The 27,100-nt window shown below is 30.0% G+C and overlaps 1 protein-coding gene across 3 annotated transcripts in view; it reads right to left on the bottom strand.

Annotated features, from left to right (window-relative positions):
- LOC130451344 (fibroblast growth factor receptor homolog 1-like) overlaps positions 1-27,100 on the bottom strand; it is a 44,996-nt gene that overhangs the window by 4,638 nt on the left and 13,258 nt on the right. The window contains exons 2-10 of one of the 3 annotated variants that reach the window (XM_056790308.1): positions 14,961-15,056; positions 12,799-12,953; positions 12,359-12,746; positions 11,019-11,212; positions 3,439-3,583; positions 3,054-3,183; positions 1,347-1,467; positions 556-787; positions 27-328 (exon numbers count right to left, since the gene is read on the bottom strand). In XM_056790308.1, coding sequence (XP_056646286.1) covers positions 27-328; positions 556-787; positions 1,347-1,467; positions 3,054-3,183; positions 3,439-3,583; positions 11,019-11,212; positions 12,359-12,746; positions 12,799-12,953; positions 14,961-15,036 — 1,743 coding nt within the window. In that variant the 5' untranslated portion in view covers positions 15,037-15,056. Of the gene's footprint in view, positions 1-26; positions 329-555; positions 788-1,346; positions 1,468-3,053; positions 3,184-3,438; positions 3,587-9,119; positions 9,311-11,018; positions 11,213-12,358; positions 12,747-12,798; positions 12,954-14,960; positions 15,057-27,100 lie in introns of all 3 variants that reach the window. The other 2 variants (XM_056790306.1, XM_056790307.1) reach the window with 2 other exon arrangements.

The following is a 27,100-nucleotide window of genomic DNA, read 5'->3' as shown; positions in this document are numbered from 1 at the left end:
TATAGAGATGTAGAAACTTTACTCACTCTTCTCGAAGCCAGATATTCCATTCCTCTAGCAACTTGATAAGCAAAAGATACTAAATCTTTTTGTGTTAATGTCTTCTTTTCCTTCTTTTCTCCGACAGCTAATTCATAGCCAGCTGAAGGCCGATGTTGTCTTAAAAAATCTCTTAAATTTCCATCAGGAGCATATTCTACTATTACGAATAATGGACCTTGTTGTGTACAACAACCTAATAAATTTATTATATTTATATGTCGTCCTATCATTTTCATCATTTCCATTTCTGACACTAAATCCATCATTTCGTTATCGGTGTGGCCCTCTGAAATAATATATTTTAAATATGATAACTATTTAATATCCAATTATTTTTTCTAATATTCAAATACAAATTTTCTATTTTGGTTGCAAATTGTAAACTGATTACTGAAATTTAATTGATCTGTAAAAAATATTCTTTAAGGTATCTAACCTCCTGGTAGATTGTAATGCGTTTATAGGTGGTGTAATTCGAATATACAATCGGCGGTTTCATTTAAATTTACTCACCTTTCAACATCTTAACAGCAACAATAGTTTTACTTCCAGATTTAACTATGTTAGATGCTTCAGCTTTAACAACTCTACCGAAAGCACCTTCGCCTAGAGTTTTTCCCAATATTAGCGAGTCTCTTGGTATTTCCCAGTCAGAGTCCATAGGTAATTCATATTCAGACACCATCCCATCTTCGCAATTAGCGTTTTGAGATTTATGTTTTTCTATTTTAACAACTGGCATGAGCTGAAAAATGAATTGCTTTATGAAACGAAAATTCATGTTTGTTTAAAAAAGAAAAGACTTTCAAAATTATGTCCTCTAATACTAGAATTTCTGATAGAAAAGTCGCATCCAATTCAAACTAGAATTTCATTTTAGAACCACGACACAAATATTTTTGTAATAGGGGCTAATATGCTCTTGAAACATGCATATATGTAATACTCCTGTATGGAAAGTTCTTAAGGGAAAAAACGTCTCTACGTTACGGTGCCGACAGTATTCTCTAAAATATCAGTAGTGGGAATAGTGGGAAAATAATAACTAACTGAAGCGCTCGAAGGAGAGACAGAACGATACACTATTTGTTTCACTTAGTCGGAACACCTTCCATTTATAGAACTACACACTAATATAACTAGATATTTTCTTCTTGCTATAATAATATATGTGATAAAGAAACTTCCAATTATGTTTTTTGGTAGATTTAGTGGATATAACATCGGGCCATTGAATTTATAATGAAAAATATTTGTTTTCTTTACCCTACCCTTAATTAATAAAAATAATTATTTATTTTTACCAGAGGCTCTGAAATATTTTCCGAAGAATTGGTAATTTTTTCTATAATAACTTTTTTCGTCCATTGAGTAACAATAGCAGCACGGGCTGTTTCAACAGCAATCATTTTTTCTCGTTTTTCTCTAAAACAATCAAATAATATAAATGCAGCAGCTTTAATGAATACTTCGTACATTATTAGATAAAATTATTAATTATTCAAATAAATTATGTGAAGGAAATAATGGAGCTTTGCATTTTTATTCACTGTTGCACTAAATCCATGGTAGAAAACGTAAATGAGTGATTTGCATTAAAAGATTAGTTTACCTACTCTAATTTCTATTGCACCTTATAATAAGATATTATTCAAAGCCTGCTCTAGGAGTATTTCGTTATGATGTTTTTTACAGAAGTATAATTTATTATTAGGTATTGACCGTTATTATACAATATAAAATGTTTTATTCAATATTCCTTCAAATAATGTATTTATGATTCGAAATGAAGTACTTAAAAAAAGTTCTAATCAAACGTACAAGAGAAAAAGCGGAGGTAAATCATAAACCAAAATAAACAACTAAGTTGGTGCGAATAAATTATAAGAGACTAGGACTGAGAAATAAATTAATGCTTTAAAGAAACGAACGTGTTACCAATACGGTGAAAATAAATATGAAGTTTGTTGAAAACTGACGATTTTGGGATAATAATAACCTGCTCTGACTGTTTTTGTGCTCAGGTCTAGGCTTTACACCGTTATCAAACAATCCTGAGAAATGTCAAGTTGGAACGGTTTCTGTTTCAGCTCACCGTGAACCGAAATTATCGAAACTGTTTGCAAACAGTCACAAAATTAGATGGAACGTTTAGAAAATTGTCTAAAAAACAATCAATTTTCAGTTGGAACACCTTTTTAGTATCACGTATGAGCATAACCGTTTCTGAATTATTTTCAATGTTGAAACAGTCCTATTGTTTTATTGATATATGATTATATGAGGGCAATTAGATAGATGAGTGACGTTAATAACATTTTCACTATTGTGATCATTTTGATTCGTTTCCAACTGTCAAAATTTTACATAAATCTGACAGATAAGTTTGAATACATATATAAAAACAGTTTCCCTTATTGGATTAATATGGAGCTAAAGGATTTCGCTATGTAATTAAACATTATTTTTTATGTGAAAAAGCAGTTGAAGAAACCGAACAAAATTTCGCAAATATTGTTCTGAAAATAGTGCGTCCCAATAATTTGTAAGCAGTCCTCTGTTTTTAAAAGTGGTCAAATGAACAGGAATGGTGTTGAACGTGAGATACTAATAAAGTATGCGATGAGTTCCATAAAATGGTACATACAAAAAGGTATCTGCAAGGTTTGTTAAACGCGGATCAGAAGCTTGCACACATTAAAATTAAAATCAAACGAATATTTGGTTATCTTCAAACGTAACCCAACTATATTTTTCACACCCAGTAACAAAAATACTCCCAAGGGAACAAGAACTGTTTTTCTTTTGGGCAATAAGGTAATGGTCACAGTATTTTGGAATTCCAGAGCTGTAAATATTATTTTGGACTCATATCTCTGTAATCGATTTAGTCTTTTGAAATTTGAATCCAACAAATATAAATGGACGGCGATATGCAAATCTACTTGTATTTTTAAATTGATCTAATTCTAAAACATTATTACTAGATAACAATAGGAGAAATAACTCACCGTTTAATTTTTTGTCGATAATGCATACAGATGCATGAAATTACAAAAACTACTAATATTGCAACAATGCCGATTATAATCACTATTACCCCCACATTAGCTCTTGAACTGCTTGGCTCTTCTTCCAGGACTTAAAAGAAATAATTTATTCTGTCACAATAAGCTGTAACGCTAATTTTTCTGCATTATCCAGTAATTGAAACTCATTACAATATCCAAAAATGAGAGAGTTGATGATATAATGCAAATAATACAAAATGGCAAATATAGAATAATCATTTATTTGATCATTAACATCACTACAGATTATAATCATAATTATATCATAGTTTAACTACCATTAATGATTATTAAGTTTCATAAGCATTTACAGTATATTATTTACCTGGCTGTTCGTCAACTACCGTGAGGTATGCTCTGGATACTGTAGTTCCGAGACTATTAGAAGCAAAACAGGCGTACCAGCCTTCGTCAGCGTGAGTAACATTGAGAATTTCATATATTTCTGCATTCATTTTACCATCATCGCTCTTCTAAGAAGAAATCAATATAAAAATTTATATCTACGCTGTAAATCACATGCAAAATATGAAACACATTTAGACTACCAAATGTTCAGGAGTATCGACTAATTTTTCAAAATTCATCAGTACAAATAACTAGTTTTTTTTTATAAAAGTGTAAGACAAGCAATTATTATGTGAAAACAAAATGTTAACATGATAATTACTACCGTAACATAAATCAAGTTGTTTATTGTTAGCAAAATATACATTTAATACTATAAAGTAAAATATGCCACTAAATATGACATTTTCAAAATATCTATTTATTAGATGTCACAACAGCAGCATTTGGAGTTTTTATTTTATTCGACAATTCACTAAAACTGTTCAGTGCCTTTTTATTTTTCTACGGCTCATAAAACATTTCAGCTGAAGTCTGTTCCTAGAAAAATGATTTCACTTTCCCATGTTATGACTTTGAAATTGGTCTAGGTCATGGCAAATCAAATAGATGTTTAGACAGTTTTGTTTACCAAGGAGATCAGTCATTTAACAAACTTCATTTCTGCTTGAAAAGAATATTTTGGTTCTTAAGAATATATTTCCCGTTGCTTATACCTGGAGCTCTACATTGGATATTTTTAAATAGTTTCTCAATCCACTTTAACCAAGTATACGTACGGAAGAAATGTGTTACTTCTAGCTAATGTATCAGCTTTTATCACCTTTAGATCTTCGAAAATACGTTAAAATGACATTTCTGTTATTTTAACTATTAGTTTGCTGTTTGTTATAGTCCTCTTATAAATCTACGATTCTAGTTTTCTATTAAGTCCTCACTTTTGACTTCCTCATGGTATACTACTTATTTTTGTTATTCTTTACTATATTTGGTTTCTTCAACTTTTTATTTGCCTGCAGAATTTGCTTTTTTCATCTTTATAGTTGATTAATGTAACATTCATTTAATCTGTTGTTTGTATATTTGAAGTTTGTCTATTATACCTGTTGGGAATTAGAGAATTTGTATATATTTTGGGCAATAATTCTATTGATTTCTGTCGTGTTCTTATCTTTATACATGTCTGATACCTTCATATTTTATAAGCAGTGGTAAATGATAAACTTGATTGATTTTCAGTACGTTAGGCGATGTTGAGTTTTATAAAAGTATCAGTTAAATTTCTTGTTCTACCGTTGCTAAATTTTTTTTATGTATATAAATATTCTTTTTTCATAGTTTTCAGATAAACGATAATTGAAATACGTAGACTAAACATTACGAAACTTTTTCTCAGATGTTTGGAAGAATATTTATTTCAAATAAACTTCTATGCTAAGGTTATTGCATTTAATTTGATGGTATGTTAATGTATAATTTCAGTGCGCAAATTTTTATAAGTGGCGAAATGCTAAATATAATCCGCAATTGTTTCAAAATTTTTCTTTATTTCAAAAAGTTCCGGTTCTCGTTGTTTATATCATATTAAAAGTTGTTTGGACCGTTCAACTTCGAAATACAAGCATATTTTTAGAAATTCGATAAATAAATAAAATGTGAACTAGCATGCTGTTTAAATTTATTTTATTTACGAAGGAGAGTTCGATTAAAAAGTTTCAAACGTCATTATACACGAATTGGCTACCAACGTGTGTTATTATTTAAATTCCAGAACACTTCTGAAATCATAAATGTGTTTTAAAAGAGAATATACACTTTGCAAATAACTATCAAAACTAATTACACATTTTTAAATAATTGAGGTACCTACATACAGAGCGTCAGTACACTTTTGTAAACATAACGTGTTAATACTTTAATTTTATCTAACCATAGTTAACCTAAAAATGCTTTCTCTATTTTTTTTTAATTCATAAATACTGCTGCTTAGAAACTTGTGTTACTCTTATCCTTACTTTTTGTTTGGCGGTAATACTTTATTTGACGTTATATGAATTATTGTTTCGTATTAATAATTTAATAAATCAGTGAATAGTTTTTCATTAATGGAAAAATTCTGGGAAGTTCTATTGGACTATTATTTTATACTCGATGCATTAGAAGAGTTACACCAATAAAAAATAATTCATAAAAAATTTTATCAACATGTACTCATGAAAACATTAACAAACACTTCTTTACATGTTTGGGCATGTACTAAAAAAGGCGGCCGATGTGCGCTTGTGGCACCTCGTTTCAAGCAACTTAGTGGATTAATGGCACCAAAGTCTGTGGAGGATAGTGTAACTTGTACAGTCTACTATCAATCATATCCTACATAAATGTTAAATGGGATAGACCTATCGTGCCATGTTTAATAATATTTAAATCTAGCATCGAGGTGGCAACGACAAGACATCAACGCCAGCTTTTTTTGCGAAACACGTGCATTATGTGACCATACGTTGTTGTCCTGCTGTAACTAAGGGAGTAAAGTGAGTTGTAGGAAATTGTCAAAATAACGCATAGCTATTATATAGCCCCTTAAATCATTATTCCAACAGTCTTATGTATACGTACCTTCCAATAGCAAACCCAATATCACGTCGCTCAATACATTACCATTTACTGCGTCATATTGCTGCCGTTTTCTGCATCAGTTCAAACTATGACGGCAGTGGTCAGCAGTCAAAGGAAACACGACATAGTATAGACCTAGTAAAAGTTTTACTTTTCTCTCCAAATCATTGTGTCTATTTTGACACTTGGTTATATGCCCTGGTTGACAAGTTTGTTAGTCCAACATAAGTAGTCAAATAAACAATATCTGTACTATTCCGTTATCGTGAACAAAAAAAATTAGAAGAAAAAATCAATTTTTGTAAACAAGGTTACTGATAAAACGTTATTTTTATCATAGTCTGCTCAAAATATGCTAATGATGCTTGCTTATACATCAAGGTCATATAATTTCTTCTGGGTGTGACAATTCCTAATGATATTACTAAGTATATCGTAAAATTTTTGGTAGAAATATATCAATCTGTTTCTAGTAAATCACAATTATAACGAAACCTTTTTTCCGTAGTTATATGAAACATGAAAAAATTGTTATTGAATTAAATCATCAATGTTTCATTTTCATTTCATTTTAATATAATACCTAATAACTCTCACTACATCAGCAACCTTAATTAACTAACTTAATGATTAGCTACCCCGATTTATCAAATATATTTCTCAAATATTATTTAAGTGTGTTGCTTCCATTCTCCTCTCTCTAAATTACAAACAGTAGGAATAGAATATCAAGTAGATTTTTTATACATTAGAATTTTTTGCATATCGATATTATAACATTGATGTTGCTTAGTGCTGGAATGCTCATATAAACGTTGATTTATACTACGGGGTTACACGTAGATGCAACCTAGACGCACTTCTGAAATATTTTTTGGACAGCATATCTTTTGTCGGCGAAATATGAAGGTACTGTTGTTATTAATGGATTCTAAGATATTCTTTGGCTGTGAAAATGAGATTCACTATTCTAACAAACTTGAAGCCCTATTCTTCAGAGTTGTCTTCAATGAATGAGTCTGCACTTACTGTCATTCAACACACACTTCAACACCTTTTATCTCTAATACTCTAAGTTGTATATTTTCGTATATGTCTTCGCATTTTGGGCATCATAGATTGTCTGATCAAGATGTTTTGTGTCTGTAATTTCTTTGCTATCGCATGTGTGTTACCAGGTAAACGAAACATACGCATGAGGCTTCTTATTTTTTTATCTAGTTTTAATTTACGTTTTTTGCCAATTGATCTGCTGAATTTCGATTGCCTCATTTCGTCTATAATATCGTTCACTTGTTTGATGGTTTTTGGTGCACTATTACTCCAGATTCGATTTATCCTTTGTTGAATATTAGTTTTCTTCCAAAACGATAGTGACGTGTTTTCTTTAGAAAGACAGCTTAGATTTGCTTACTATGTATCTGAATATTTTATGCGTTATATAAGTCTTCGCAGCGGTTCTTTTTCGTCACATGCACGCATCTTGTTGGTTTGTTGGTGACCCTATGTCATTATGCCGGTTAACGATATTAGCATAATATATACCAAAGATCACCTATATTCAGATGTATCACGACATTGTTATTTGTTCCAACCAAGTTGACATCGACTGGGTTCTAAACTTGAACTACTAATATGATATCCTTCATAACATAACGGCGCCTCATACTGCTACTGCAAAATAAATAATAAATTTTCGGATTTAGGGTTTTGTTCATAAAATTCCCCCCAAGAAGTTATTCTTTAAGAAGCAGTATCAAATATAAATTTTGAGAAGTAATTTGAGAAAAAATTTATTAGTTGTAGTTTTATCAGAATAAAAATATTATGTTATGTGAGTGTATTTATTTCCTTGCTCAGCTGAAATGTAAACAAATAGGGTTTTAATAATAACATGATAATTATTTGACTATAGGTAATAATAACCTGGAGAAGACGTATTACTATTTATTAATAAGGTGAAAATAAAACTTGAAAAAAATATACATAGTTTACATTTACCTAATTTCAATAAATGTATTCACATTAATAAATCCCTCGCAGTTAATTTGGTATTTTTTATAGCCAGCAGTCATCTATTAAAATGTTCTAAGTCATTATGAGGATTAAGGAATCAATGCATTATATTAAAAGGCATTTTCAAAAAACGAAAACAACACAACGATAATGGATCAAGTGAAACTGTACAATGCATACCACACACCCATCCCTCTTAGCATCCACTTCCGGATAAATCCGCGGATGGATACGAAAAAGGACATTCTACTACCCCTGTCATTTCGACAGGTCCTCATCCTCGTTCACATCACAGTGTCACATGTAGATTCCTTTCTCTCCCCTGAGTTCTAAGGAAGATATGGGAGAGTTAGCCTGTTGTGTGTGTGTGTGTGTGTGTTTTCGCTGCCTCGGGTAAACCCATTCAACCTTTTTTGGCAAGAAAAGATCCAATTCGAGTGGTCCTTCGTCTTCTTTACAGATGCCCCCGATGTATAACTCGGTGCTTCATCTTGTAATGCGTAAGGATGATACTACTGTCCCTGACGGTACATCTAATATTTTATAACGGGATATGTATACCCTACCCTATTTTTTTGTTAATACTCTTTTGAAACGTAACTACAGTATGATAAGCATTTTTATCTGTTTGTTAAAAATACTTAGTATTATTCATGTATCGACTTCGCTCATTGCAGGTAGCAAAATTATTGCCGGATAGTTTTTTTTTCGTATTATTATAACCGCATATTGTACTGGAATGGTCAATATTTGTAGTGTAATGTAAGAAAACTATAAAAACGACTCACTACTCTTGTTACAATGAATGGCAGAGATAATCTAGATATTATTATATAACATAATTAGAAGAAAAGAGAATAGTAAGAGTGTTGATTGATAAATGATATTAGATAATAATACTTTGAAACAATTGTTGATTTGTATTGTGAATATAGTCAGATTTTCTTTCGATTATGTTAGATAAATTGCGCTGAGTTAAAGTGAACTAATACTAATTAAAAGTGTTTGTCTAATTATAAGTACCTGAAGTATCTTAGCATCACAATTTTTTACATCGTCGTAAGAACAGTTAGCGTAATTGTAAAGTGATTTTGTCCATATGATAAACGGATGCAAATCAGATACAAATTCACAACTGAGTCGAACATTGTCTCCAACAACAACAGTCGTATTTTCTAGTTCTGCTCTTAATATTGGGGTATTGTGATATCTTTCTAGAAATGAAATTTTACCATCACCACACATATTGTATATTAACACAATTACGAAAATAAAAAATAGACCATCACCATGTTTAATTACAAATATAATATTTCAGATTCATAACAACATTGATTTATTATTACTTTTCACTATTTAATGAATTTCAATTGAATATAATATATGCACAATGTACATTTTATGATTATAGTACAAAGCATATGCATTAAAAGGATTTGCGTTATTATAATATAATTTATTGTTTTTTCAATTCAAATCATAACCTACATTTGAGATGGCAAATAAAAGAGTATTTTTGCGATTTCAAATTTAAAAAATGATAATTTGTCAATTAGAGGTAGAGAGAATCATTGTTTGGAATATTTAAGAATTGAACTTAATATTTATCACATTCTATTTACACTGTTCTGTCTTCTGTCTCTTTTTTTATGAGCGAAGTAATGTGAAATCTGCAAATATGCATCACAAAAACAATAACCGGATGTTGTGTTCTTCCCAGTTTCTGCTCCATACATCATCACAGGTTTTATTATTAAATTGAAAATTTTAAATATAATGAGGGGATTTCCACATTCCAACATTGGCTGAACATTAGACGAAGCCTGAAACTTTACCTAAACTTATCAAAAGAAATTAAAACGTGGCAAAAAAGTGATGAACACCATACAACAGGACGATGGGTGGATGGTACTGGGAGCTTTGGTTTTTCATACAAAAAACGTAACATTAATGCGCGAGAAGGGTGTAGTTGTGTATGTGAGTGTTTGTAGCTGTACCACAAGTATTGGTTCCGCCATTACGCCATTACATGATCGTTTATTTCAAATCTTCATTAACTATTACTGCTAATTGAGCATTTGAACTTTTCCACTTATATTTTCACGTCGTTTTCCAAATTTCATCATTTTTATTTTATTGCTATTCCTTTTTATTACCATCTTTTAACCTTATGTTGTAATTTCAGTAGCATTTGTTTTAAAAACTTACTTTTCAGTTACTATCACTCTATTCTTAGTTCTGTCTTTAGTTTAACCCTTTTGACTGAATAAAATGCTTATTGAGATGCTATTCATAAAATTTCTATCTCCATTTCGTATTCATGAACTCATTGGTATGGATTGTATCGATTGTTGACTTTCTTTGTATAACTTCACATTGGTACTAACAACCTATGTCTTCAGCTCTACCTGCTAAGCGAAAGAATAATTGCTGATAACACTTTATACACCATAATTAAAAGTACTATACTTCTATAGTTTTTGCACTCCTGCTGATCCGTCTTTTCCATGTATTGTAACAATTTTCTCATATTCTCGTTCTTCTTCTTTTATCACTTCTCCGTTTTTATTCCGTGTGGTATACCTCTATTTCACCTTTATGGATTTTGTTTAAAGTAAATATCTTGAATAAACTTCATATAATTAATAATTAAAAATTCTTATTAAAAAAACTGGAAATAAATTTCTTTGAACAATTCAAACGTACAATTTTTTTCAATTTAATATGAAATATCGCACACGTTTTAAGCCGTAAGCTTAAAATAGATTTCTGATAGTTTTCAGTCCATAATTTTCTACATTCATATTATAACATGGTAATAATAAATTTATTGTTGTTATGAATCCATAACGGATGTGTAGAACAATATTTCGGTTATATTACTATTTGATAGGCCTTCACCACACAAAGAAATGTTATAACCTGTTCTAATTTTGTCCAATTCGATTTACTTAAATCTTCGTCACATATTTCAGTACCATTTAATTTAAACCACTGAATATACGGTTCCAAATCAACAATAATTTGTGGACATTCAAAAGTAACGTTTGTGTGAGTTAAAACTGTTTGGTTTTGTGGATAGCCATCTTTTATATAAGGTTTCGAAGGATACCTCTCTGTTCAACAAAAGAAAACACGTCATAATTTTAATCATAAATATTGAGGCACATATATTTGTTTTTTAGAAATTTTGATAGTTATGATACCCATTATCACGCAAATCTTAATGACTTACGAAAGCAGTTAAACGGAAGAGTAACTTTTCGCTACAGTGATTATACTCGTATTGCTAGTTTCTGATAGTATCTGACATGAAAGCAAAGACAAATGTGTATTATGCCGAAGATTATTTTTGTCGTATACATTTAAAATAAATAATCTTCGATATGTCGACATAAAGTTCAGCACATGGAATGAAAACTGTGAAAAGGATAATTAAAAAAGATAAAATATAAATATAAAAAAAACCTGAATATTTTATGCGATGACACTAGTTCATTCGTCAGAATCTTAATATGCATAACGTTGAGAATAAGATTAATCTGATAGCATTCAGTTTACTTATTATAATACCAAAGACTGGTAACATAATTGGAAAATCTTGAATACTTTTTAGATATTATGCAGAGAAAACACCATAATTTATTTGCTTAAAACTGAGAAAATAGAGAAGAAAATTGAGCAATCTTCAATAATTTTTAGAAGTTATTTCGAAAAGATGAAGGAGAGTAGGCTTGGAGAGATCCGTTCAAAAATATTCATGCCTCTTCCAATATATTAGGTAAAGTATATTCGTTTTTTTCTGAATAATATAAGTATGTAATAAGTAGAATTATATGAAATACAATACAAACTTTACAAAATTTTGGTAAATATATAATTTGAGATACTTGGGAGGAAATTTATAACTACTATCATTTGTAATGATAACTTATACGTAAATATAAATTCAAATTCATCCATGGCAATACAAAACTAATTTTTATTTAGTACCTGCTTGAATGTGATGTACTTATATTATTATGAAATATTGATTAATATGAATTTTTTCCATTAAACTTGATTTGATAATTTCGCTTCAGTTTCTGGTACAAACATCCAAATAAAAAATTTGAAATTCTAATATTTATGTTTCAATGAAATCACCACGTTACCAATTCAAAACAAAGATAGTTGTGTGAATCAATTTAACAAAAAATAATCGTATTTTTATCCTAAAATCCTAAACTTTCCAGTAATATGAATAAACGTTTTTGACTTACCCACAACGTCTACAGCGAAAGTGAAATTAATGCAACCAACGATATTGCAAACGTGACACGTATAATTTCCTCTATCATTAGGAACCAGATCTTCCAATGTTAAAGACCAATGATTGATCTTAATGTCCCCAAGTTTTCGAGTAGGAGGCGATTTGTCGTCTCTATACCAAGTTATATTTGGTGAAGGAACTCCCGCAGCTTTACAGTTTAATCTAGCCATATTGCCAGCAGGCTTAACTACTAGCTTTTGCATTTTTTTTATGAAATAGGGAGCTTCGAAAACAGTTACATTAAATTTTTTTAATAATATTGAATCGTTAAGAAAACATCCATATAGACTGCTATTGTGGTGGGAATTCGAATTAAGTTCATAAGTAGCAGAGTTGTTCTAAAAATTCATACATTTAATTGTGAAAGGTACTTCAAATATTTTAGCTTACCTTAATTATTTCGCCACTTAAATCTTCATTGTTATATAAATATTTCCATGTTATGCGGCTGTCGTTTCTTGGACACTGAAGAATTACGGTTTTATCATTTGTTGTTGTTATGTACTCAACGTTGTCGTTTGGTTCATTATTGTTTTCTTCGATATCTGAAAAACGGTGAATTCGTTGTAGTAAAAAATTGTTTTTGTTTAATATTTCATGTAACCACTAATAGTAATATGCTTCTATTACATACATTTCTATGATTAACTGTCAATTTAATAACATTCAGAAACTCATTATATCGATAACTTCGAAATTGTAGCTTTGGTTGACGAAGCGGTTTTTCATTTTTTCATTGGTATTATTGCTCTCTATTTTTTTTTCATCAAATTAATTCGTTATTGATATTGTAAGTGGCATATAGAACAGAAGTGACAACTAGATTAATGAAATAGAAGATGTGTTTGACGAAAAACGATAGGCATGTAAGGCAATAATATAATCGATATATTGTAGAAGGCAAAAAATAGTTTATTGCTATATGAGTTCAAGCTACTCATAGTCATTAAATAAAAATCATTTTTAAACTTAGTTCCAAACATTCTTCGTACTATTATACAAAATGAATGCGGCGTTCATACAAATTGTTTGAAAATCTGTGTTTCGTTTACATTTCAGTTTATCTTTTACTCAATATGAGTTCATCTTTTATATTCAGTCTTGAAACAAATTCGTTGTTTACATGAAATTAGCCAAGAGAAACGCCATCAATTACTTCCAAATTATAGATATTTATTTCATTCTCAGCATACGGTTTTTCAAAATGTCCCCGGCAAAACTAAAGGAATAATTTTGCAGAAATTTGATTGAAAAAAAAGGTAATTATCTAAAATCATCCTCCACCCCCTATCGACTTGTGGTTATGAGGGTGTTAGAGGGAGGTAATTACAATATATGGAATGTGGAATTAGGTTAGGTTCTACTTAAGAACACTATTCATACAACATCTTTCCGTGCTCTTTTAACACGCCCCCCCCCACACACACACATTTAATAACACCTCTATTAAATTTTCACAATTCATCTTTTTCGTCAAGTTTATAATCACGAGCTGAATCTAATCTCATAATACTTTTTTTCCTCATTATTACTATTTGATCCATTTATTACCCTACTTTACCATAAAAAAATATTTATTGAATTTTCAATTGTCCCATATGTATTTTTGATATGATAAAATAATAATTACTGGTTACGTCAATTAACAATTATAATTGTTCATAATTCCACTGAATTAATTTCATATATTTTTCACATATTATTTTGACTATTTAGCTGTATTTTTTGTTTATATATTTTCAAATAAAATTTATAATTTATCAACACATAATTCCGAAAATGTCAAATTTTTATTCTTTAACCCTCTCTATTACTTTAACAAGGAATGACCAATGGCTGGAATAATTTTTTTGTGTACAGTACACTTTTCTTTATTGCCCTCCAAAACCCCAAGTCGATAGGAGGGTGGAGGATGGTGTTTAGATAATTACCGAAAAAAATTTCAATTTCTTAGCCAATTAGCTAATATTTTAGGTGGAGAATTTACTGAATCCATTGATTTGTAATTATGCAAATTATGCAAACGACCCTATTATATCAGTTGATGTGGAAAGAAGTTTTTCCATTTATAAATTTTTATATTTAGACAGGAGACAAAATTTTTCAATTTAAAACTTCCTAAAACATTTAGTGATTTACTGTTTATATAACTATCGACAAATTGCTTGCTTTGTGAATAAATGCATACTTAGGTTTAGTTTAGTACTTATCTATGTATAGAAAATCAAAATGTCTGTTTATCAATATATCAATGTATAAGAATATTTTTTGCACACTTTTAACATTTATGTGCAAATTCTGACTAAATGATTTACATATTTATGCGCATATTTTGTTTTTTCATATTTGGGTTTTATCAGCCATTACCTATATTTGATAATTTGTTTAAACAATAATTCTTTTGTCCTATTTCGAAGTGAAAGTGTCTAATAATGTTCCTTATTATCTTGAAGTTTATTATAGGTATACGAAAAATTATCGAAAGTAGAATGTTCAATAGTCCAAAAGCATAAAAATTTCACATGTTAAATTGAAATAATTTTGATACATACCTATCGAAGATACAGTATATGATACTAATTCAGTGAATATAGTTAAAATCATGTAGTTCCAGATATGAACCTGCATGATTTATGCTCTGCCACGTCCTGTAAATAAAGTAAGTATTAATAAGTTACGTTTGTTTAGACCATGTATAATATATGACATTATTTTAGAACATAAAAGTCTATGTATAATAAGATTAAGGTCTTGTTGGGAGTGGTTACATAATTCATTAGCTCGTTTATAAACAATCGAAGTATTGTATCCTATTTATTTAATGGGAGTTTTTATTTAACACTCCATGTATCTGTTGATTACCAAATTTGAAGTCGTTGATAGAGATAATAACAAATATGCGATGGAATAATAAGTAACGAACAGATAAATGACTAGACAGGTTATAATTATATAGACAGAATCGATCAGCAAGTTCAAAACAAATGACTCCTGAATTCTATTTATTTCAACAAAATAGCTTGGGGTGAAAGTAAGCATATTACGGTGACATTGTTGTGTCAAATCATATTTTCCAGTAGAAATGGAGTGGAGCTCCTAATCTAAAATTTTATTATTAAATTTTTTTCATGTCCAAAAACTATAATCGAGCTGTCAAAAGCTATTTTTCTGAAGAAAATAGAATAACGGTTCATAATTCAGCCAACCTTATCCGGCCGGAAATGTCGATCCGTAGGTTGAGGTGACTGCAACCCGAACTTTTAAAAAATAATAGTATCGACGCCCCAGTGTATTTTCAAGAAACTAATGAATATCTCAAGATTCTATTGTTAGAAATTGAGCCGAATTTCCGAGTAACATTTTTTATCATGGTAAAGAAATATTTTAATAAAAAAAGTTGCTTTCTAGTTGATCCAAAGCACAACACACTATTAAATACCACTACACAACACTCATAATTACAATATTTGATATACGTTTCGATAACCAAGTTATCGTCTTCAAACACGGAAAGGACTGTAGTAAACGGTTCAAAAACTTCAAACATAGTTATAATTTCATGAATATGATCATGAATTAAAAAACAACCTTTCCACAGAAAATGAATCAAACTTTTTTAAAACAATGAATAAAATTGAATTAATCAATATAATGTATCGTTTTGATCTGATATTCGTATTAGTTGAAATCAGAAGTAGAATCGTTGTATTGCAACTCATTAATTCAAGAACTTTAGAAGTCATTGCCAAGTTTAGTTATCATTCAGTAAATAACGCCAATGTCATCTTCTAATAAAAGAATTTTCATTCAAAATACGTTTTTGCATTAAAAGGATTGAAGTATATAAAATGTCTTTAGATAAAATAAATCGTTTCGTGAGAATGTAATTTTTCTAGTATTCTACGGGGTACTAATTTGAATATGTACACTCTAAAGACAATTTAGAAACATGTAAAACCATCATTATATTTATTTTTAAGGGAGACAGAATGATATTTTATTATTGATTTATAGAATGATTTTCAACTAACAATCCCTAAAATCTTGAATCAAAAGGGGGGTTGACTGATATTTCATTTGTAAGGTCTTACAACTGCCTTAACAAAAATATCGAGATATCTCATGACATTTATTATTATGAAAGTTGTCAATGTCAATTAATATTATAATAAAGACCGAAATAGGTTGAAACGTCAATTTTCACCTGTTTTAAAACTAAGACTACGCTAGATTTCTACCTAAGCAGTGGTTCACAGATAGAAGTTAAAATGGCGTCACTTAGCGTTCGCTGGAGAATGTACCAAATAGCGATGCTCTGTGACGTTGTCTTCAGTTTGGGTCTCAAGCCCGAATGAGAGTTGTTAAACTGCTCTGATGAGACGTCGAAAGTAGTCAGTAGTTACAGCCTCTCTTTGCAATTGCGAGCCATTGGGGATGTTAATAACGACAAAAGGGTCGATTGACTTCACGATCTTCAGAGGAGTTGTAATTCAATATTCTTCGAGGCATTAGCCAGGAAAGTAGTTGGTTTCTCCTTTGAGCGACGGCAGAATACATTTTCGAAATATTGAATTTCGAAATTATTTCAAAGATGAATAGTATATCCTTTATTTTGATACATTTCCGGCTAATACCGTGGCGAGTATTGGCGAGTATTATGCTTTTACCTCACACTCATCAGAGTGGTATAACAACCTCTCGTTCGTATTTTACATTTTATTTTTATTCAACTGATAGTGTGTTGCATTAATTTATATGTGTACTGTATGAATAATTTTTGTAAAACACAGCATTGAGAGTATATATTTTTAGTATAAAAGTATGAAGTTACATTCGAACAATCTAGTAATACTGCCTAAGATATTCTAAGAATAACCTTTCAAAGAGTTATAAACTTCAATTTCATATGCCTTTAAAATAGTTGGCAAATAAAACATAAAGGGTGTGGAAGCAAGACAGGCATGACCTGCGACTAAAAGCAGCCACATATGTGATACACATGTGCGCGATATATTTGAGTTGAAGAAGTATTTATATATCAAGGGAGAAAATACATGAGAGGCAGTTTAATATTTCCGTTGCTTTTTATATTTTCTGTATCTGCATTTTTTGATACAATACATTTAAAATTGATTTTTCCTTATTTTTTTTATTACCCTTTATTCACAACGCCTGTAAGTATTTTTATTGTACATCGTAAAAATTAAAACAGTGATATGACACATATACAAGGCTATAAAAACATACTGTTGTTGTACTGGTGTCAATTCTCGTTAACGCCCAGTTTTCATTCGCTGGGAAAACGAAATATTGAGATATATACATATTTATCTCAATTTTTAGTATATTTATTTTGTTGATATTTTTGTATGTATGGAAAATATTAAAATGTAAAGGTATTATCATTATACAGACAGGACGGTTATTAACTTTACATCATTGATAAGGACAACAAAATAATTAAAAACAAATGCCCAAAAAACTTTTAGAATATTTTGGATATTCTGACAAGTAGTAAAAAATTTAACTGACAGAACATCAGCAAATATTGGATATAATTGAAATTTATTGCAGAACAAGATAATAGGGAATCTGACAACGGGTATACCTCTAGGATACATCAACTAATTAAAAACAGTTAACCTGGTTGATGATGAAGAGGAAGTGGCCGTTTTTTTTTTAGTGAAATACTATCGATTTGCTTCACTTTCTTTTAATTATTATCTCGTTGTTTATGGACGACGCAGTCCGTTTTTATAATAAATAGTATGGAGTGTGATAAGTATGGAATTCGTCTAGCAATGGATATAAAAGTTCAAGGCAGCAACGAAAATATGTGAAATTTAGGGGAAAACACAGTTAATGCAAGAAAGGCGCAGCAGGTGTTTGAAGATCGTTCGCGCTCAGGTCATCCAACTGCGTGGGACATTGAGGATACAAGAGAAGCAGTGGAAAACCAACCCAGTACCAGCACTCGCCGATAATTGGATTCCCTTGGACCTTAGATACCAAAATTCTGGTGAGACGTCAAGTAGAGGTGTGGAAACACGCCAAAAGATGATTGTTTTTATAGACGTAACAAGACAATGCTAAACCACATACTACGAAAGTTGCGCGGAATGAGATCGAAGTACTTGTTGGTATTGAACTCCTACAACAATCAGCATTTAGTCCGGACCTTGCACCATCAGATTACTATTTATTTAGATCCATGGCGAAATTCTTGCATGAGAAAAAATTTAAATCAAAATCACCGGAAATCTTAATTAATTATTGTAAGTAAAATTTTATTATTGTTATACATTTATAGGTACATATTTCTTATATTGTATTTGACCATAATTTCATTCCCAGACGATGAGTACATAATTATTCGAAAGCTTGGAAAAAATATATTAAAGTTAGTGCACTTTGGTGTTTCCTTGCCACGTTCCCAATAAAAAATTAGAAATAAGAAGTTGAATAAATATATACACACATATATATACATGATTTAATCATATTTCTATTATCTTATTATGATGTTTGTCTGTTATACAGTACCAAATGCATCAAGCAGTGTCAAATCGGTTAACTGAAATAATATTAAAATTCTACTGTTCATACCCTTGACAAAAGATATAATAATTTTATCTCTGATTGACAGTAATTGGATTTTAATTATTCTCCTCAATGGAATAAATAGTATCCCATCACCAAATATTGCACACAAAATGTTTTACGTACAATAAATATCAATATATTAAAATTCAAGGTATCAAGTTGTTTGTCGATTAATATAGCCGCTAAGATGGACGTGACTGTCCTCCGAAAACCATATGTTTTTAAAGAAGTCTTGAGTTAAAATCAATATGCACTTACAGAATCTTTTTCTCACAATTTTGACATGGCCCATCAGCATATCCGATGGAGAATATTCAAAATTCAGAATTGAAATACCCATACAGTCCCAAGCAAATTTATAAAATAAAACTGTGAGCTGGTTTTCAAGATCCAGATAATAATTATTCATAATTTTCAATTAGAGTATTTTCTAGAAAAATACTTAGGAACCGTTGGTCATCTTAAAAGATGTTTAGTTGACAATATTTTGGCACAGCAAGTAAAAATTTGGTTCATACGATGCAAAAATTTCTTGTTTGAATTTAGTTTCATTCATGAAGCTGCAACTCAGTAAAGGTTCGTTCAAACTATTGGCGGTAATTACGTGAACTGCCTTTAATATATATTCTTTGTCCATAAGACTTCCCAATTAAGTTTTGTCTTTTTATTTGTAGTTAATAAAATATTCTCATATATATTTCATTTCATTTCATTCTTTTCATTGAGGGGAATTAATTATTTTTATTTCTCCTCTTTGCTACTCATATTTTTTATTATTGTTTTCTTGAACTTTTATTTTATATTTTTCCTCAAGATTAATTTTTTTGTCCTTCTGATATTTCATTAAGGGTTACTGTGAAGAAGAGAGGAATAATACTTGAATATTGAGAGCTAAGTAAAGGAGAGTTGCATGCTCATTGGATACTGTCCGGTGAATTATCAATTAAAGACACCGAAGAAACTCCTGGCAGCTCTTGTTTCTGCAAGGGACCAAAGAAAAGAGCCGAGAATCTTATCTCTAAGATCGGGGCTGTTTATTGACAAAGGCTACGGTACTTACAATAACGTTTTTTAAAACCAGAAGAGGTAAGTCGCATAGCCCCCTGACAGCTAACATACTTTGCAACGTCGGTGCTATCTGACTGGTAAACAGTTCGGGGTACACAATAGATTAATGGGTCAAAGGTGGATTCACGTCCATCTAATCCAGGGTCTCTCAACCTCTCCACGCTGCGACCTTTTTTTAGGCTGAGAATTTTGGTAACATTGTAAAATTGGCTTCCATTCAGAAAAACACAGCAAAATCAATTGTTACATACAACTAACTAAATGACGGTTTCCACGATCATTCCAAGCAAGCTCAAATTTTTCATTTTGCTATATTTTATAAAAATAGCCATTTTTGCAATTTAGCTATGTATTTTGGGTAATTGTCTTTTTTGACACAATTTTTGTCTGACAACAATAAAGTCATCTTCCCTCGCTAATTAAATCTAATATAGAGGTACTGCTACTTATCCTATTTATGGTTGTTGTTTTTTAGTTAGGATATTTTGTCAAGGATTTGATGTTTCCATAATATTGGTTCTTTTTACTCAGTAAAAGTGAAATTAATGCATCACATAGAGTATTGATTTTGTAAACCGCATTATTTTCTCATACGACTACAACATATTTAACCGAAATAAATGTTGATAAAGTAGATAGTGAAGTTAGTTTATCTTGAAAATCGATAGGTCAGGTACATGATTATTTTTACCTGGTCAAGAAATATGTACATGAAATTTAATTGGTTCATATCCTGTTAAAAAAGTATTTTGCTCATTTTTATTTTGTAATTTAAAAGTGTTTTATTACCTAAATTCAAATGTTATGAATTTGCATTCTGCGAAGACTGATAATAATATGTAGTTCATTGACGATAATTCCATTGACTGCTCGGCAACACTCAAATAATGTACCTCGGTTTTTGAATAGCTCGATGAAGACCGCAGCATTGACCTCCATGGTCTTCGAAATTATAAAATAATTAATATTATAAAATCCTATAAAAACTATACCACAAGATATTAGATTTTTTAGAATTCTTAAAAAATAACCATAGATGCTTGCAAAATCACAATATTTCAGGTTTCAAGTTGACTTGAAATATTAAGAGAACTGAAGTTAACAAACTTTTTTAAGCTTCTAAAATTTTTAGAAATCAAAATATTAAAATTAGTTGAAACGTCAATATATATATATATATATATATATATATATATATATATATATATATATATATATATATATATATATATATATATGAGTTGTAAAGTCTTTGCCAGCTATATTATGAGCGGTTTCTTATTCGGAAAAAAAACACCAATTTTCCGAGCTTGCGAATACTTTTATGTATTCATCGTTTGGAACTGAAATTATGGTTATATTATACCAACCCACCAAATTAAATGCAATTTAAACTCATTTTAAGAACAATTGCAGAAGAGTGCGGCCCACAATAATAATATCAAAATATTTTGAAGTAGAAAAATAGTCTAAATTTTTAATGAAAAATAGTGGTCCGACCATTTTTTTCCATTATAAAGTCACACTGTTCAAAAATAGTATATAAATAATATCGCGTTATTCATAAATTAATGCGGCTCTAACTTGTTAAACACTTTTTGAAACGAATTCTCACAGAAATGAATGAATCTGAATATTACCTGCAGAAAACAAAGTAAAAATGATTATTATACAGTGCTGCTTTGACGAAAAACCGGATGTCAGTTAACAGGCAATTCAGATGTTAGCACTTATTAAAATGCTAGTCGACGTCCAAACGATTTTTACATGCTTACGTTATGTCTACTTGGTATGCTAGTAGTATTTTGGTGCACCTTGCGAATGAATATTACAATAGAAAAATAAAACGATTACAATTCTACACCAGTACTATACTTGTTGGTTGTTACTCAACGATATTTCTTATATACTTATATATAATAAGCAATAACTTCCGGGCTGGATGAAATAGAGGTTTAGTTTGAGGATTTTTTTTGTCTGTAAACATACAAACATAATTTTTTAACTCAAATGTCAAACCTCAACTACTTCTTATATTATGTTGGTTGATTGAAATAAATTAAAATAGTCATATCAAGCTTTTTTGAATGATGTAACGCTTTGTAAAACAAATAATTTGCCTCGTGTATAAGCAATGACATATTCATATGCCAAGAAAAATTGTTTTATAAATTTAACCAATTTACCAATCGAGTTAATCTGCTCAGCAACTCTCATAATGGAATGAAGCTCCATGTCTTATTCATTCCGCATGCATACACTTGGTGAGGTAATCAACATCCTTCTGATGCTACTTTCATATTATATCGAAAAACCATCACAGATTCAGGTCGTTATGAATTTCTTACCGATTATGTTCAACTGAAGACAAATCCGGAGATCTTGGGGGATCAAGATGAGATGAATTGGAGGCTGGTGAAGTAGAAGATAGATTCTGTAATTGTAATTGTTTTAATTTCGTGAAGTGGGGAATTAATTGATGTTCCAAATTTTTCTCAAATGTATTGATGTGCATTCATTATGTCTCTGAAGTAGACGAAAAGTGACTTGACATACGCAGTTGCATTACATACTATAACCTCAATGTACAGGTCGTTGAATAACATTACTCCTGTCAACACGTATGTGCCATTTGAATCCTGTTAAACAATCTAAGATATTTTATTTGTGTTCGACATCCTTTGATGGTAGACTACCTCACGATTTAGAAAATGGCAATAAAGCAAACTTTGTGTGCTCAATAAACATAATTGTTATTAAAAAATTTGTTTTACTCAATTTCGTTGTGCCCATATAAGCACAACACTTGATGTCTCTACATCCTAAATAATTGCAACGTTCACGATATAGAGTTGGTCGCTCAAAGACTGGAATTGTGAGAGATTGTGGAAGCCATTGACATCTCAGATGGCTCAGTGATTTCAATGATGAATTATCACTTGAGAATGCTGCGATTCCTGAAATCTTCTCAGTGTTTGGAGTTGTTCAACCGCAATATGGACTAGGTTTTGCACCACATCATAGTAGATAAACAACATTCAAATAGTGGCTTTCAATTGAAAACAGATTTTATTCTAACTGATGAAATTATCTCACAAATAAGTATTCTGGTGACCTTGACCTCTTATTTTTTTTAGAAGGGATATAAAATGAAGAAATATGGAACATTAATAAAATTATTTTTTATACAAAAACCTGTATTTCATCAAAAAAAATTACGCCCTCATGTGTTCAAATTCTTAGATACATTAGCTTAAAAATTCTTTGCAATCATGGCACTGAATTTTTTCTAATTTATATATGTATCTCGAAATTTAACAATAGGTTTGTCTCTTTCGATAAAAAAGTCGGAAACGGCATGTAGCTATAGGCTTAATTATGCCTTCAAAAAGATTTACTTTAACGATAATCTTTACCTTGAAAGTTTTTTATAAGATCACATGATATGATAAAATACTATTATTGGTTAATTTACATATGTCGGTATCCAACCATAAATGCAGTCTGGATATGTTATGTTTTAAAAATTTCAAAGACATGTTACGATATCGTACTTTTATTGATAATGTAAGTAGTAATAAAATGATGTGAAATGATGAAGTATTCTTAATCTATAGACGTATCACATTTTTTGTAGACAGTAAGACTATTTTTTTAAGATATTTCTCGAATATTTTCGCATGACATAACATTTGTATAAATATAATGAATATATCGGGTGTACACTTATATTTTCATCTAATTAACTTTCAAACAGCTATGGTAGAAAGTGCATTTTTTCTAATTAGTAAGTAGGTTTTATCAATCTCTCGGGCATAAAATTAGACTATAAGATTTCGGCTATACTGTTTTGGAAATAAGGTATTCAATTTAGTGATATAGCTGGGATTGTAACAAAATGAATTCCAAAAATTTTGAAGGAATTTTTCGAAAACTCTTTTAAAAATAATAAATTGTTATGCTTTCTTTGGTATCAGTACTACTTGTCTCATAACTGAAACGTTTTTAAAATTTTACACCATTTCAAAACGAATTATTTCTTCAGTCATATTATTACAATGTGAGAATCCGTGCTTCGTTGACATTTAAAAGTGTGTATGAATAAATGAAAGTTTAACTTTTTCAATTCAATTCTATTCAAAATTCTGTTGTTCGCATATTTTAATGGTATATTTATAAGTATATTATTAGCTTACAAGAATTTTTTTACTAAGTTTGAGTCTTTTAAAACAAACTTGTACCATTTAAATAGATCTCAAATGAAAAGATTAACTTTTCCCAATTTTTCATAAATTACTAATCATAACTTTTGTGTGTGTTATATATTTTAATAAAATGCAGCTTTTATAACTAAAAGTATTACTATTTATAGTATTCATTGGATAATTTTTAGTAAAGGAGGTCGATTTGATTACACAAGCAAATCCACTAACTGATTTATGGCTCTACCTCAGCACCTGGAGTCGTAAAAGGGTAGTTATATACCACCTTGACAAATTGAATAAAATAAATATGTTTACTGTGTTAACTATATGTGGAAGCTATACATTATAGTATGTATAGAAATTATTTCTCACCAAAAAACTTTGTTTTTTTAAAAAATTCAAATTTTAATAACATTGACGTTGTTAGATGAATACCCAAATATGAAAATAACGATGGTCAAGTAGAACAGTTTTGGTTATTTATCATCAAATGTGAATACTGAAATTACCTATTACAAGTCATAACAAAAGTGAGAAATATTTCAGATAATTGATACTCTATTTAGCCTATGACGAATATATTAATGATATTGTTCGCCGGAACTCTTACTGGATATCTAAAACAAAAATTTGTTATCAGGTCGTAGAATGAAAGCTTTTTAAATTAGTCTAAAATTCATATCTCCTATTTCTATCACACCTCTTTTAACTTACCCTGATAGTTGTCTGTCTGTTTAGGTGGAATTTCCCAATAAATTTTTTATTAACTTTTAATCACCCTGTTGACTTGTAATTCTACATAATTTCTAGTTTTTGTGACAATAAAAAAATTGGTAAAATATTTGATAATATTGCGTGAATTAATCACATGATTTTCCTAGAGCTTGAATGATTACCGAAAATTTTCGAGGTGTAAATTTTTTGTATATTTCCCAAGTACGTGGCCGAGAAAAATTCGGTAAGACCATTTTATACTAAAAATATTAATTAAAAAATAGAATTTTTTTCATATTAATAGACATTCAGTCGAACCCGCCCAAGTAGCAAAACTAGTTTTATTAACGAAAAATAACCGCTTGCATAACAATTTTCGGAAGGTGAATGGTACGATCAAACATCAGTTAAATAGCTCTTATTCATCTGAATAGGACCATTTTACTCGACCGTTTTATTAAGGTGGTCAAAAAATTTCTAAAAGAACAATTATATAGAACTAATGTAGTACCACAAGAGAACTCTTTTCTAGCTATTATAAAACAACTATTTTACACTTTTTACTTATCATTTGAGAGAGTTGCCGGTTTAAAAGCTGTATAAGGTGAACATTCGAGAGCTTTGTCATTTGTCATTTCTCGATTACATGGATATTGGCGTCTGCAGATCAAGAAACGCTAAAAATCATTCTTTCACTAAAATTTATCAAAATCCACTCTTATTATGAAACCTCTCTAAGATAATTGCAAAAAGTTGACTCCCATTGAACTTAAGCAAATTTGACTGTTCATATACCTAATTCTTCCAAAAAGGAAAATTAAAATTTTTATGCGGTTAATGACTTTCATCAGCATCAACGAAAAATTTCCTGAAAATGGACTAGTTCTGAACAAAAATATTATCGTGAAATTATAATATGATAATCAACTAAAATTGTTACTTGTACCATCATTAATATAATTACTACAGTGAAAGAATATGATTACGTGTAAGTTTTGTTCTATACGTCTAATAACCCTTAGACAGCGTGAAGGACCTAATGCGAGCTCATTCTTTTTAAGATACGGTCGTTCTATAATTAATCTGAGTACCAATATTATAATGACATCACATTCTGCTCATTTTATTGCTGTCATAATATTAATCGATCACCTGATTTAGAAAGAAAATGGAAAATGTCGTATAAAGTAAATATAAGTTAGGTAGATAGAAGCGTCACACTACAAATATAATAAAGCTGAATTGATATATTGACAAACTTCAATAACTTTGTTAATTCATCTATTCCCACGAATCTTTTGAAGGTGATAAGAATAGTTATATAGGCGATATAAAACTTCTAATAGATCTCTTAAACAGAAAGCAGCTTCTGTGTATAAACGTTGTGAATAACGGTACTTGTGGTCCTATCAAACGTCTTTAACGTTTTTCTTGAAGCTTCTTAAAAACAACAACAAAGCTGTTTTATGAAAACTTGGAAATCAGGCAGAATAAACGTTTATAAAACATCGATCACCGAGAGGTACATTAAGCTAATACGTACTCCAAATTACCGTTGAAAACCTATGATACTTCTCATTTATCAGTTATATGATCCTCGTAAAACAATTTGGCAATAAGAGTAAGTTGTGCGTTACTTGGGCAGGGCTTTTTACTTGATTTACAGTTGACAAAAAAAAGTAGAAATCGAATTTCAAAAAGTGTTGGAATTTTTAATTGATGTTATCAGATAAAATGTGTGTACACCTATATTTCAGATAAAACTAAATATTTATTAAAAACAATTCGCGCCTCTGATATTATGACGTGATAGCTGTCATGTCAGAGAAATTATGACATTCCAAAAATTCAGAATGTTGATTTAGGAATCTGTTAAAGTTAAGGCATCTGATTGGCTTAAAATGATAGGTATGAAATTTTCAACTTAATTTTCACATGAAACAGAATGTTATAGAACTTTTAGATCAAATTTTGAAATTTCACTAATAGAAGGCGCTACAAGAAACAACGAATATTTTTTCACAGAAAATGGCGTTCCAATGTGATACCTGTTAAGAAAATGAAATCGGCGAAAGAAATTAAAGAAATAACATTGGCTCGAT

Source organism: Diorhabda sublineata, chromosome X (genome assembly GCF_026230105.1).
Source record: "Diorhabda sublineata isolate icDioSubl1.1 chromosome X, icDioSubl1.1, whole genome shotgun sequence".
NCBI classification, from domain to species: Eukaryota; Metazoa; Arthropoda; class Insecta; order Coleoptera; family Chrysomelidae; genus Diorhabda; species Diorhabda sublineata.
Note: the sequence above shows the minus strand (reverse complement) of the source record. Positions and strands in the feature narration are given on the sequence as shown.